Source organism: Gobio gobio (genome assembly GCF_949357685.1).
Source record: "Gobio gobio genome assembly, chromosome: 21".
Lineage (NCBI taxonomy): Eukaryota > Metazoa > Chordata > Actinopteri > Cypriniformes > Gobionidae > Gobio > Gobio gobio.
The window spans coordinates 2959818-2975251 of NC_137117.1; the positions used below are offsets into that span (position 1 = coordinate 2959818).

General features: G+C 41.9%; 1 protein-coding gene across 1 annotated transcript; it reads right to left on the minus strand.

The window, feature by feature from the left end:
* Window positions 1–1942: 1942 nt before the first annotated feature.
* On the minus strand, window positions 1943–13740 carry LOC307117653 (zinc-binding protein A33-like). Its single transcript, XM_079802634.1, has 7 exons — window positions 13622–13740; window positions 11489–12045; window positions 8258–8347; window positions 8018–8149; window positions 7272–7407; window positions 2623–2649; window positions 1943–2503 (listed from the first exon to the last, which is right to left on the minus strand). The coding sequence occupies exons 2-7, from the start codon at window positions 12041–12043 to the stop codon at window positions 1962–1964; spliced, it is 1482 nt and encodes a 493-aa protein (XP_079658760.1). The 5' UTR covers window positions 12044–12045; window positions 13622–13740; the 3' UTR covers window positions 1943–1961.
* Window positions 13741–15434: the final 1694 nt, after the last annotated feature.

Genomic DNA, 15434 nt, shown 5'->3' on the forward strand with positions numbered 1-15434 from the left:
GTTGTTGTTTCCCCCTCATCAGACGCTGTCTTGAGCTCATTTGATACAACTACAACAAAAGTAGACGAATACATGGCCAAATACTTGAAATATGCACCAGAGAGGATGGGTGGCGGTGGCAGAAAGAAGTCACAAGAAGGGAAGATTTAACCAGCCGTGTTCAATGTTTGGGCCGTGTTTCTAAAGGTTAAAGTTTGACATGTGTAAAATTATGTTGTGTGAAACGTTGGCACACTTGCAGCCATGTAATAAAGCATGTTTCTTACGTCAGTGGAATGTCTTTATTAATCTTCCTGGTCCTGATTTGACCAATTGGGTTCTTCCTTGCCGACTGCGTATCTGCAAACTTAGTATTTATGTATCCATTTCAAGGTGTTTGGTGTTACTGTTGAACACCTCAATACAGTTAAAACAGTTTTACAAAATAAACAATGGTAAAAAGCAGGACTTTATAGTAGGGCTGTCAAAAGATTAATCGCGATTAATCTCATCCAAAATAAAAGTTTGTGCTTACATAATATATGTGTGTGTACTGTGTATAATTATTATTTATATACAAAAACACACACAAGCATGTATATATTTAATAAAAATGTATTATATTTATATATAATATATTTATATTTATATATAATATAAATTATATAAATGTATATACAGTATATACATGCAAATATTTCTTAAATATATACATGAATGTGGTTGTATTTATATATATATATATATATATATATATATATATATATATACATAATAATTATACAGAGTACACACAAATTTTATTTTGGATGAGATTAATCTTTTGACAGCCCTACTTTATAGTGACATTGAAATTTCAACGTTGATTGGATTTGCAAAATCTAAACTAAAATAAATATTGATTCAATGTTGGCAAATTCACCTATGTTGAGAAAGGTGACATTGGAATGACGTTGCTATTTCAACGTTGATTAGATTTGCAAAATCTAAACAAAATTCAACGGTTATCCAACACTGGCACCTGACGTTGATTCAACAGTGAATCGACGTTAAAATGCCAGCTGGGGACATTCAATATTAACAACTGGAGAGAAAAGAGAGAGAAAATTGCTTCAGAGATTTCCTTACAAAATAACAATAGAAACACTCTGGAAAGTTCGGAAATGTAGCATATTATGTAGAATTTCACCATATAATATTACATCAAATGATGTAAAATTTCATAGTAGATTTATATCAAAAAGTACATAAAATCAAAGTATAAATGAAAGAAAAGCAAACAAATATGTGTGTTGAATAAAAATATGGAAAGTTGTAACAAATTAGCCTTTCAAAATGTAGCTGTGACAAAATGTTTTTTTCAAACAACATAAAACTCACAAATATTTCATAATATTTGATGTTTTGTCAGTGATTTTTTTTTAAAGGCCCGAATAAACAATTCCTTTTTGCACTTTTTGTACACTTTTGGTCCATCACATATTCATTCCTGTACAGTTGTAGGTGAAATCTACAACCCCAAATCAGAAAAAGTTGGGACAGTATGGAAAACTCAAAAAAAATAAAATAAAAAAAAATAAGTGATTTCTAAATTTACTTTGACTTTTGTTTCATTTTAGACAATATGAACAAAATATTTCATGTTTTGTCTGGTCAACTACATGTCATTTGTAAATATGCATCCTTTCCTGTCATTCAGACCTGCAACACAGGGCCCTAAACGTCTTTAAATGTGTTGCAGGTCTGAATGACAGGAAAGGATGCATATTTACAAATGCCATGAAGTTGACCAGACAAAACATGAAATATTTTGTGTTCATATTGTCTGCAATGAAATACAAGTCAAAGTAAATTTAGAAATCACTTCTTTTTTTTTTTTTTTTGCGTTTTCCATACTGTCCCAACTTTTTCTGATTTGGGGTTGTACTTTATTTTGGTTTGTGCAAATTATTATTATTTTTTTGGGTTTTCATTCACATATTCTAATCCATTAAAGTTGAGATTATTAGTGGGTTTGAGTTTTTACCTTTATCATTAAGGTATGGGCTTAAAAATGGATAGAGTTTGTCAGTGAAAGTCTGACCAGTGAAAGAGTAGATATGAGATCTGGACTCCACGTCATAAAAAGAGACCAGACCCTCCTCATAATCCACAAACACACCCACCTTCGCAGGTTTCACTCTCAGAGATAAAGAGACAAGTGAATTATCACAAGCTAAATATGTATCCTTATTTATCAGAATCATAGTCCAGACTCCATTATCAGGTCTCAGTGTGATCATCCCCTTCCTGTTAATGGATTCTCTGGCCACTCCTAACCTCCACCCAGTCTTTCCCTTCACCTGCACCTCATAGTAAAATCTGCCTGAACTGAATCCCTGCTTTGCCAGAACACAAGAACTCTCATCAAATCTCTTTGGGTTTTCTGGGACGTCCTGTTTAATGTCTCCATGACTGACTTGTTTTCCATCATCAGACAGGATGAGATATGGATTCGCTGTATCAGGATCCAGAGTCACATCCACTGAGAGAGATCAGACATTATCAATCAACTTTAGAACAAACATTTTCATGTCAATAAAACACATTATAAACAAAAGTATTGTAAGTGTATTGAAGAAAATGGTGTCAATCACACTGTACCTGCATAATTCTGAGCCCACTTCAACCCTGTGAACACAGATGACAATATAATGAAGAAATATTTATAGGAATATTTTCAGGTTAACAGTGAGTTCCTTTTCAAGTTATAGACCGGAAACTATAAAGCACCCGTGAAAACAAACCACACTAGCTTCTGTGCCTTCAGCAAGTGCTCTGTGTGAATCATTGTCTGTCAGACTTGGTGTTTTTGTTCATCTTTAGTTGAGACTAGGCAGGATTTTTTCACCACACACATGTATATGTGTGTATATGTATGTATGTGTTTGTGTGTGTGTGGTGCTCAGGCAGCTCTTGAGGGAGCTGGTTGTGAGCCTTGTGAGTGTCTGGCCATGATAACGCTGCCCTCACGCCGAGTGTTCTTTGAGGAGAGCGCTTCAGCTCGCATTCCCGGCGGCTCCGGTCCCTGCAGGGCACCCGCATACTCATTTATATCAACGATTGGTTGATCTTTTGCTCAGTAACAAAGCATATGGAGGTTCAACATTCTCTCATCAGTAAAGGAACCAAAGCTGGCTTCTCACTGTCAAACAGTTTCAGAAATTGTTAGGTCTTATGGCATCTGCGTCCAACGGGATACCTTTTGGCCTGCTGAGCATAAGACAGTGGCAGTGGTGGCTCAGAACCAAGGGGTTTTCCATGAGGGGATACCCGCTCCGCATGATCAAAGTCACACGGCGATGCCTTCGTGCTTTAGACATGTGGAAAGACCCTTGGTGTATGTCCCAAAGGCCGGTGTTGGGGACTCCCATTCGTTGCGTTACGCTAATGACAGAGTCTTCCCTCGTGGGCTGAGGAGCGATCATGAGTGGCTCGACTCAGGTTTTGTGGCATCAGGTTTTGTGTCCATCAGCTCTCATGGCACATAATCACCTAGAAATGATGGTGGTGTTTCAGGCTCTGAAGCACTTCCTGCTAGACCTCAAGGGCCACCATGTGCTTGTTCGGTCAGACAACACATCGGTGGTCGCTTACATAAATCATCAGGGGGGGTCTGTGGTCGTGCCCCTTATACAAGTTGGCACACCAGATCCTCCTGTGGGCCCATGGGAAACTGCTGTACATCAGGGCAGTTTACATCCCAGGGGTCCTAAACCAGGAAGCGGACATCCTGTCGAGGCAGGGGCCCAAGGCCCGGGGAATGGAGACTCCACCCCGAGGTGGTGGAGCTCTTGTAGGAAAAGTTTGGCAAAGCAATAGTAGATCTGTCTGCTTCTTTAGAGAACTCTCACTGCCCTCTGTGGTTTTCTCTGACACATCCACCTCCTCCGAGGCCACCCCTGTACTCTTTCCCCCTGATTGCTCTGCTTCCGGGAGTTCTGGAGAGAGTTCGCCGGGACGGGAGCACTGTCTACTGTTAGCAGCCCCGTACTGGCTGGCCTGAGTTGGTTCTCGGACCTAGTGTCTCTTCTGGAAGGCTCTCCTCTGGAGATTCCGACCAGGAGAGACCTTCTCTCTCAGGCGAGCAGGTTGATCCTTCTCCCCCGCCCGGAGTTGTGGAAACTGTGGGCTTGGCCTGTGAGGAGACCCAGCTCATAGATAAAAATAAAGAGTTTAGGTCTCTCAGCTGAGGTTGTTGAGACCATCCTTCACTCCAGAGCTCCATCCATAAGGAAATTGTATGCATTGTTGTGGAGATTATTCACTTCATGGTGTGGAGATCGCCAGTTGGACCCAGTTAACTGCCCGGTTGGTACAGTGCTGGAGTTCCTGCAGGATAGATTCTCAGCAGGGTTATCCCCCTCCACAATAAAGGTGTACGTGGCGGCCTTAGCTGCTTTCCACACTCCTTTGAGTGGTATTTCACTGGGGAGACACCCACTAGTGACTTTTTTCCTTCGTGGTAATTTAAGACTTAGGCCTGTTGTTTGTACAAGGGTTCCTGCCTGGAATCTGGCCACTGTGTTGCAGGGCCTTTCTTTGGCTCCCTTTGAGCCTATTGAAGAAGTGTCTGAAATGTTTCTCACACTTAAAACTATTTTACTTATTGCCATTTAATCTCTCAAAGAATTCAGTCCCTCTCTGTGGTTCCCTCGTGCTTGGAATTTGCGCCCAGCATGGTGAAGGCTTTTCTTCATCCTAGGCCGGGTTATATTCCTAAGGTTCCTACTATTTCTGTACGACCTATTGTGCTTCAGGCCTAAGAGAAACTAAATCTGCTGTGCCCGGTTAGGGCACTGGATGCTTATGTCCACAGAGCTGCCCAATGGAGGAAAGCTGAACAGTTGTTTGTTTGTTTTGGGACTCCTAGGAAAGGGTACCCTGCATCTAAGCAGATAATGAGCAAGTGGGTGGTTGAGGCCATCTCACTTGCTTATGAGGCGGCTGGTCAGCCTTCAGTTTTGGCTGTACAGGCTCACTCTACCAGGGGTATGGCTGCTTCTAAAGCTTTATTTTCGGAAGTTTCCCTTCAAGATGTGTGTGATACGGCAGGCTGGTCCTCGCCACATACATTTGTCAGGCTCTATGAACTGGATGTTGGCTCCACTCCTGGGGCACAGGTGCTATCTTAATAGTGTGCATTTCGGTTTCACACATACGGTCACTTGTTCTTATGGCGATGTGGGTATTGCGTTCTCACAGCGTTTTGATGCAGTGCGAGTTCCCCTGAAAGGGAACATCTCGTTGCGTATGTAACCTTAGTTCCCTAAAGAGGGAACGAGACTCCTGCCATACTCCCTGTGTGCCTGTGATCGACTTACTTCAGGCTTTTCAGAAGCTAGCGCGGTTTGTTTTGATGGGTGCTTTATAGTTTCTGGTCTATGACGTCACCCGCCTATGACGTTCTGTCTTTCCATTGGATTGATTCCAAACATGCTTCACAACGCAATCACGCGGAAGCATTCTCACAGCATTTCGAAGCAACGTCTTGTTTCCTCTTCAGGGAACTAAGGTTACATACGTAACCGAGACGTTTCTCTCTATTGGCAGCATCAGGGGTGTGTAAATGTTGTTCGTCCCACCGTTTGTAAAACATAATGCAGAATGTGTTTAACATAAATGGACTTATAATGGAGGTCTATGGGACAATCATACCAGAGGATTTAAAAGCAGAAATTTAAAGCTTGTATTTTTATTAAAACTGTAATTATAATTATTCTATATAAAAAAAAAAGTATTTTTGCTATACAGGTGCTGGTCATATAATTAGAATATCATCAAAAAGTTTATTTATTTCACTAATTCCTTTCAAAAAGTGAAACTTGTATATTATATTCGTTCATTACACACAGACTGATATATTTCAAACGTTTATTTCTTTTAATTTTGATGATTATAACAGACAACTAAGGAAAATCCCAAATTCAGTATCTCGGAAAATTAGAATATTGTGAAAAGGTTCAATATTGAAGACACCTGGTGCCACATTCTAATCAGCCAATTAACTCAAAACACCTGCAAAGGCCTTTAAATGGTCTCTCAGTCTAGTTCTGTAGGCTACACAATCACAGGGAAGACTGCTGACTTGAGTTGTCCAAAAGACGACCATTGACACCTTGCAAGACACAAAAGGTAATTGCAAAAGAGTCTGACTGTTCACAGAGCTGTCCAAGCACATTAATAGAGATGCGAAGGGAAGGAAAAAATGTGGTAGAAAAAAAGTGTACAATTAATAGGGAAAACCGCACCCGGAGACGATTGTGAAACAAAACCCATTCAAAAATGTGGGGGAGATTCACAAAGAGTGGACTGCAGCTGGAGTCAGTGCTTCAAGAACCACTATGCACAGACGCATGCAAGACATTGGTTTCAGCTGTCGCACTCTTGAACAACAGACAGCGTCAGAAGCATCTCGCCTGTGCTAAAGACAAAAAGGAAAAAAAGTGGTCCAAAGTTATGTTCTCTGATGAAAGTAAATTTTGCATTTCCTTTGGAAATCAGGGTCCCAAAGTCTAGAGGAAGCGAGGAGAGGCACACAATCCATGTTGCTTGAGGTCCAGTGTAAAGTTTCCACAGTCAGTGATGGTTTGGGGTGCCATGTCATCTGCTGGTGTTGGTCCACTGTGTTTTTTGAGGTCCAAGGTCAACGCACCCGCATACCAGGAAGTTTTAAAGCACTTCATGCTTCCTGCTGCTGACCAACTTTATGGAGATGCAGATTTCATTTTCCAACAGGACTTGGCACCTGCACACAGTGCCAAAGCAACCAGTACCTGGTTTAAGGAGCATGGTATCCCTGTTCTTAATTGGCCAGCAAACTCGCCTGACCTTAACTCCATAGAAAATCTATGGGGTATTGTGAAGAGGAAGATGCGATATGCCAGACCCAACAATGCAGAAGAGCTGAAGGCCTCGATCAGAGCAACCTGGGCTCTCATAACACCTGAGCAGTGCCACAGACTGATCGACTCCATGCCACGTCACATTGCTGCAGTAATTCAGGCAAAAGGAGCTGCAACTAAGTATTCAAGTACTATTGAGTTCTGTACATGTCATGTGCGTCATGTGCCTTACATGTCACTAAAGTTCACATTATACTTATTTAACTGGTTATGAGTTAAAGATCAACTTTAAGTGATTTTATAATAATATGGTAATCACCAGTACATCACAGATGCTAAAAATGAACTTTTTTTGAAAGATGTATTTTATTAGTTACTGGCAAAAATCTTATATTGATGTTCACATACCAGTTTGACTGAGTTTTTCATTTAGTGTCTCATGAGTTTCCTTCAGTTGAGTCAGAGCTCTATACAGAGAGTTCACATTCACATCAGAGTCAATCCTGATCTCAGTCCAGTTGGCGGACATCGAGTTGTTGCACATCTACAGCAGGAGAGAGAAGACAGTTAAATATACTTGTTCTCCCTCTGCTGACACACTCAGTTCAGTTCATGGATCTCTCTTCTCTAAATCAAATCAAAGGCGGCAAGTTTTACTGTTTACGAAAGTGCGAAATTCAGCTCAAAATTCAGTTTTTAATGGTGAAAGAGTTGAGGTAAGATATAAGTATAGCTAAATATTTAATACTAGTATTTGATAACTGATTTACAATAGGAATATTAACTGACCAACAGTAATATCCAGTGATGCAACCTATACTTTTTTTGTCCATTTTCGTTGTTTTGAATTGAAACTGTCATTTAAGTGATTTATGTAATTAATTGACTGTGACAAGACTAGAAGCATTTTTCCATTTTGCATTTTCAACATATTAGGTATATGAATAAAACTGAATGAGTAAATATTTTGAAAATTAAATATATTTGCAAAAAGTGACAATTGATAATTTTACAAAAAAATCTTTTTACTGTATTTTCCACCCTAAACCCATTTAAATTCTGTATTTATTTATTTTAACCTCCACCTAAACATTGTTCAAGAAGCAGCTAAAGACACACCAACCCACCCCACACCCTTAAACCAATGCACTTACACACTCTCTCGCACTCATAGTATATTGTTTAGGCAAGATGATCAATGCTACCACCAGGATACCCAGACCAATAATCATCCTGTTTGAAATCTGGACGGTTCGAGATGAAGTAAGGAAACTGGGGGTTAGAGTCTGCAAAAAAGAGAAAGAGTCAGTTCAGGGAACACTTCTCGAAGAAAGATCACAAGTTGTAGCCTAAAGTGCAAGAAGATAAATTATTTTAATAATTTTTCCTCTCACCTTTCTCAGCTCTACTGACTGTTTGATCTCTTGAATCTTCTTCATTCTGCCCTGGATCATCTGCTGAACGTCTTTCTGTGTTTGAACCACCTGATGATACATACAGAGAAAAAGACAGACACATTTATACTTTGGTTGATGGCCAGGGTGATCCGATTATGGTGGATTACCCTGACGAATCTTCCTCTGCCTGCACCCCCTCTCTCACGCTGCAAGCCGTGGAGCTCCCGGCTGAGTCCGCTTAACCATGGTGGGTGGCAATGTCCCTGTCATGTGTGTGGAGATCACAGCCCTTCTGGTGAAGGGTGCGATTGAACCGGTCCCTCCAGCCGAGATGAAGTCCGGCTTCTACCGCCCCTACTTCATTGTACCCAAGAAGAATGGTGGGTTACAACCAATCCTGGAGCTGTGCATCTTGAACCAAACCCTTCATAGGCTTCCATTCAAGATGTTGACACCCAAACGCATCTTCGAATGCATTCGTCCATCAGACTGGTTTGCAGCGATTGACCTGAAGGGTACGTACTTTCATGTCAAGTCAAGTCACCTTTATTTATATAGCGCATTTAACAGTGCAGATGGTTTCAAAGCAGCTTCACAATGGTAACAGGAAAATAATGCAACATAATTTAATAGAAAGTAATATAGTTAAATATTTAATTTCTCATATCTCATTTCTTCCTCAACACAGACAGTTTGCTTTCGAGGGGCAGGCATACCGGTATACGGTTCTCCCATTCGGGTTGTCCCTGTCTCCTTGCGTCTTTACAAAGGTCCTTGTAGCTCTCAGGCAGCACAGGATTGGCTGGCTTATTCTAGCTCATTCTCGGGATCAGTTATGCGAACACAGGGACCTGGTGCTCACCATGTATGCACAGCTTACGAGCTAGCATGTGCGCGCGCAGTCACTGCTGAATTGAGTCAATTCGAGGGCAAGATAGTGGTTCCACTGAAACTATTTCAGAGGCTCCTGGGGCATATGGCATCCACAGTGGCCGTCACACCACTCGGGTTGCTTCATATGAGACTGCTTCAGCACTGGCTTCACGTCCAAGTCCAGGGATGGGCATGGCAGCAAGACGCGCTCCGGGTGTCAGTCACTCTGGCCACCAAACCTTCACTTCGTGGTCGAACCTCTCTTTTCTTCCGGCTGGAGTGCCCTTAGACCGAGTTTCCAGGCATGTTGTTGTGTCAACGGATGCCTCCACTACAGGCTGGGGCACCATGTGCTGCCGCAGGCTCCTGGATAGGACCCCAGCGCCTCAAGTTACTGGCCGTACGTCTTGCTCTGCACCGTTTTCGGACGTTGCTGAACGGCAAGCACGTACTGGTCCGATCAGACAAAATGGTGACATTAGTGAATTTCAACCATCAGGTTCATACAGGTTCTGTACAAGATCAGGGAGGACAAGGAGCAGGTCCTTTTGGTTGCGCCTTATTGTCCCAACTGGACCTGGTTCTCCGAACTGGTGCTCCTCGCGACAGCCCCTCCCTGGTCCATTTCTCTGAGGATGGACTTTCTTTCTCAGAGACGGGCACCCTTTGGTACCCGGAAGGGTTGAGTACCCTACCACCTCAGGTGGTGGCTATCATCACAATTTTGTCCACGAGACACGCCTATGCTTTGAAGTGGAACCTCTTCGTCACCTGGTGTGGGGAAGCACAACCTGGTCATCAGGTTAAATCCGCCTCGCCCTCAGCAGACTCCCTCTTGGGATCTCTCAGTGGTTTTATCTGCACTGTAGAGAGCACCCTTCAAGCCACTGCACTCGGTGGAGCTTAAATTACTCTTGTTGAAGGCACTACTGACGGCTTTGGCCTCGGTTAAGAGGGTCGGGACCTGCAGGCATTTTCGGTTGATGAAGCATGCCTGGAATTCGGGCCGGCTCGAAATTGTGATCCTGAGACCCGACCCAAGGTGCCCAAGGTTCCCACCACTCCCTTCAGGGATCAAGTGGTGAACTTGCAAGCGCTGCCCCTGGAGGAGGCAGACCCAGCCTTGGCATTGCTCTGTCCACTCTCCGCGCTTACATAGACAGAACTCAGTGCTTCAGGATCTTAAACCAGCTCTTTGTCGGTTGCAGAGGGCAGCAGAAGGGAAAGGCTCTCTCCAAGCAGAGCCTTGACTTATCAGGCTCAAGGCCTGCCATGTCCCCTAGGGGCAAAAGCACACTCTACCAGGAACTGTGCTTCCTTCTGGGCATTGATATGGCGCCTCACTGACAGACATCCGTAGAGCTGCAGGCTGGGCAACACCCAATACATTTGCAAGATTCTACAGTGTCCGTGTGGAGCCAGTGTCCTCTTATATACTCGCTCCAAATAGCCGGTAAGTAGGATTTGCTCTGTGTCATCGCTTGCTGCGCCATTCCACAGACTGAATACATGTGTTTTTCTACTCAGGTTAGGTTTTCAGTTAAGCCCTGAGTTCCTCCAGCACTGTTGACATCGACACCAGAGTGTTTGCCCGGTTGGTCAGCCCTCGTGTCAGGCTAGGTGCCTCCATGTGCTTGGTTCCCCGACTGGGCAACCAACTCATGTATGTCCACGATAAGTCTCCTCCGAGCACGTGTTTTTCCCTTGGCAAGACTTCTTGCCATCTCCAAGGTTGAAATATTCCACCCTGCAGGCTGGGTACCTCAGAGATCTTTAATATGTATCCTGCCACCCAGTGTACCATGGTTTTCTCGTGTTAGCCTAGCCCTTTGCTTGTGATAGCCTCACAACAGTGAGCTAAGGCTCACACAAGGCACCAGAAGACAGCCTTTGTGGCGAGACTAGATAGGGAACCCCGTTTCGTCAGTACGTTTCTAAGGGAACTGACTGAAGGGAACGTCCTTGTGCTACAACCACTGTACCGCTGAAACAGGCTCAGTTTCTCAGCTCCACAGCAAGTAACAGTGCGAGATTGCATGTGCGCCTTCTTATATACCCACACGGTGGGGCAGAGTTTGCGGTGCAAATTTGTTTTGTTACCACTCAAAGGTGATTGGGCTCTCAGGCAAGACTCCTATTTCGTCAGTACGTTCCTGGTGTAACGTCTGCATTCCCCAGGGAACAAGGTTTATATACTTAACCGAGACATTTCATTCTCAAAAATGGACAAAATTAACTTATAGGTGATTTATAAAAAAAAAAAAGGGACAAGCCCATCAATATGACCTGCACCAACGTCAACACACAGGAAGCATTTCATGGGGTGTTTAAAATGTTTTGCCTGTAACTCTTTACCTTCTTCTTTCGACTCTCCTCCTCTATAGGAACAGTGTTGTGAGTCCTGTGTTCTCCTTCAGTGCAGAACAGACACACACACGTCTGATCATCTCTGCAGAACAGCTCCAGAGGTCTCTCGTGTTTCTGGCATATATAATCCTCCAGATTTTCCACGGCAGTGATCAGTGTGTGTTTCTTTAGACGTTGGACTCTGCGATGAGGCTCCAGATGAGAGTCACAGTAAGAGCTTTGACACGTAAGGCAGGTCTTCACAGCTTTCTGCTTTCTTTCACCACAGATGTCACAGAACACCTCAGGTTCTCCTAGATTGAGCTTCTCCTTAAAGTGTTGCGCAACCTCTCTGAGTGTTGTATTAATCTTGAGATCAGGTCTTTTGCTGAATGTGTCTTTACAGAGTGGACAGAAGCAGGTCTTTGTGTTCGTCCAGCACTTGCTCAGGCAGGATCTGCAGAAGTTGTGTCCACATGGAGTGGTGACTGGATCAGTGAACACTTCCAGACAGATGGAGCACTGGAGCTCCTCATTTAGTGCTGGATCACTGGAGGACGCCATGACTGAAAAGATAAGTGATGACAATATATCATCTACAGTACTTAATTGAACAATGTGTGTGGATAATACTTAAGGTTGCACTATAAAATTGCTGGCTGATATGAGTTTGGCTGACTAACATGGGTATGTACAGTTAGAAAAGAACTGCACTTGCACATGTACTTCAACAACAACCACAGGTGGAAAGTAAATTCCTAGAAGGGTACAACAGGGTTGAAGACACACAGAGGTAAAAGGTGCATTTGACTTTATTCTCTTTTAAACTACTAGATGCCATAAAACTCTCAGCACTTTTCTTAACAACCACTTTTGATGATGAATGTGGAAATTTGGTCTTAAATCCTGGTCTTACCAGACTCACGTACATTTCATTTGTACAGAGAGTCTGGCCACTCTCCATTGGCAAGCGTTTACTTCCTTGAAGGCGGGTACTCTGTTGAAGTTTAAAACTATTGGATCTGGATCTGATTATTTCTGAGTTTTTTCTGGACCAAAACTTTGCTGAAAAACTATTGATTGATAGTTCAGCCATTTTTACATTTTTTGACGGCTTTTGGGGAACATTTATTTGTCCATCTCTCAGGTATCATTGATTTGCAATGAATTGCATATATGAGCCATAAAATATTTTTTTTCCTGATGTATAAATATTATACTCAACAGATTATGAAAAATAAAAAAAATTAGTTCATAAAATTTCAACATAAACGTACTAAGATAATGCTTAACAACATTTTTTTAAACATGCAAGTCCCCTCTAAATATTGTAAATATGTGAAATATATCTACTTTTATCTGAAGGTGAGTATTTTTGCTACTAAAGGTGGTCATGTTGTTTTTAAATGTTCCCCGTGAGCTAAACAAAGAATGTATGAACAAATTCACCAGATATAAATATTCGCAACGAACACTCTTTCAACATGAAACCAAGAAATGAGACCTACACTTTCCCTGCCTCTTCCCACTGCCTCTCAAATGTTTGTATCACCCAGGATACGTTGCCAGTTATAGGGTTAAGGTGTGCCTTTGCCCTGTTGTATCCTATTCAATCTTGTAAACTGGTTTAACTTGTGAATTAACTTCTATATTTTTCTTTTTAAAAAAACTGAATCATTTCATTTATATCTGTGCTCATGTTTAATCTCATAAACTGGTAAATTTAGCAAAAAAAAAAAAAGATAATGTTATGTTTGGAAATATTTCACTGAGCCTAGATATAAAAAGATAAATTAATAAACGCTGTTTTTAAGTCAAAGTACTTGATTGTCATATCTGTGCTAGAAGAAAAACTACATGTGAATGTGTCTCGGAGTATGTGTCTTTACAACAACATTATCATAACACAAAGTTCTTTCTAAATAAAGACAACACAAAAAAGGGTGAAATTATTTGGGGGTTTTTTAAGTGATTTCCCCAGAAAATATTTCTCACCACAGATAAATACATCTAAACACTACGTGTAATTTAATGTAGATTAGTGTATTTATAATTGTAACTGTAGTTTTGAAGATATCAAACTTTACTGATACTATTTTAGAGTTTAAAACCTCTGAAAGCTCTTACATTTCCATCACTTACCTGAGTGAATATCAGCGGTGATCACTAGTTTCAGTGCGTGTGAATAAAGACGTGTATGTCTGAAGAAGCTTCAGTTCATCTGTTATAGTTTCACCTTCACAAGTCTTTCACTGCAGTTCACTTTCACTTTCACTTCAGCTGCAGAGATGTCATAAAGTAGCTCCTCCACCCGTAATCATGAATATGGAGCAATTGCTAATTCATCCCTGCTGAGACGAATGTCACGGTTCATGAATTCACTGACTCATTCTCGCTCTGAAAGTGTGTGTGTGGGTGTGGCCACTGATTATCAGCGCCAGCTGTCACTCATTATCTGTGTGTATTTTTACTCATTGTCATGTGTTTGGTGTTCGTCAGATCGTTGGTTTTTGTTCCTGTGTTTGTCTGTCTCCTGGCCGTTCTCCTGAGTCTGCAGTGGATTCCCTATTAGAGTTTATGATAGCTCTGCCTGTTTTCCCTGAAAACATCTGGGATTGTTTTTCGTCTGCGTTCAGCGGTGACTGGACTCCTGATCGCTCCTTTCACTTCCACAGAGGATCTGGGTTGCCCATTGAGTCCCTGCCCTGCCAAGCGACTGACTTTCCAGGCATCAATTCTGCATCTGGCCCTGTTACACTACTCTCATGAGTGACTAACAAATAGTCATTGTTTCACTTGCAATTGAATCCTTTGTCTTATTTCATGTGACAGTAAACTTTTTTAAAGATTTTTTTAAAGGGGTCATATAATGGTACATGCACTTTTACAAGTTGATTATACGGAAATGTGTGTTGGCAGTGCCTGTACACAACCATCCTATAATGATAAAAATACATCCAGTGCTTTTTTTTTTAATCTCCTTATATATTTTCCCCTGTCTCAAATCGAGCCGTCTGATCGTGTGACGTTACACGGTGTACGCCCCTCCTACGATTGTTGATTGACAGCAGCGTTTCAACACAGACCCGCCCTGAGCGAGCTGTCATCAGTCCGCCATTGTTGATACTCTGGAGCAGAATGGCGTCTAAGCGATTGTGGTGTTGTGTTGTTGGGTGTAATAACGAACACAGCAGTCATTTTGATGTTCCTAAATCCGAACCGCTGAAGACCCAGTGGCTGCTGAGTTTCGTTTTAGAAGGGAATATTCCCCCCGATTAACGTCAATGTTTGCGCGAATCATTTCTCAGCAGACTCCTTTATAAACGAGCGTCAGTATAAAGCAGGTTTTGCTAATAAGCTGCTCTTGAAAAAGGATCGTGTTCCTGCTGCACCTCAGGAAGAAGTGAGTGTAACGTTTTATTAACCTTTATATTAATCTTTGCAAATCGCTTGCACCCTTCACGATGAATGAGACTAAAATTTACAGGGTAAGTTACATTATGGCATGCTTTCTGTGTATGACGTTCTCAATATAATTCATAATCACACGTTTATAATGAACAACGCGTTATGGTTGTTATTACAAACTGTGTACTCGGGTGATAAAGTTAACGTGGTAACACTTCACTAAGCTTACTTTTGTACATGCTTTATAACGGTGTCTGTTACTGATTAAGAAGTAATGTCAAAAAAAATCTTATAACATAACATCAATCTGTCAATGAACTAACACATCAGTAAACACATAGCAACTTCGCTACTCTGCCAGTACAAAGATAGATCAAAGTGACATGACGTTAACCAACCATTCAGAAACGTCCTGTTCGAACTTCGATGGGTTCGTCATCTGTTCCTGGTCCGACTCCGGTTCAAAATGATAAGGTTGCTCAGATGTTTCCTCAGAGACTCCCGTTGCCATTATTTCTCGAAAATATACCCTCAAGTGTTGTCAAGG

What these genes read in the sequence shown, in the direction of transcription:
- LOC307117653 (XM_079802634.1), bottom strand. Translation starts at nt 12,043, where the DNA reads ATGGCGTCCTCCAGTGATCCAGCACTAAATGAGGAGCTCCAGTGCTCC. An exon ending in AGGAGAGTCGAAAGAAGAAG is followed by an intron (nt 8,348 to 11,488) that starts GTAAAGAGTTAC and finishes ATGTATCATCAG; the next exon opens with GTGGTTCAAACACAGAAAGA. An exon ending in CTATGAGTGCGAGAGAGTGT is followed by an intron (nt 7,408 to 8,017) that starts GTAAGTGCATTG and finishes CTCCTGCTGTAG; the next exon opens with ATGTGCAACAACTCGATGTC.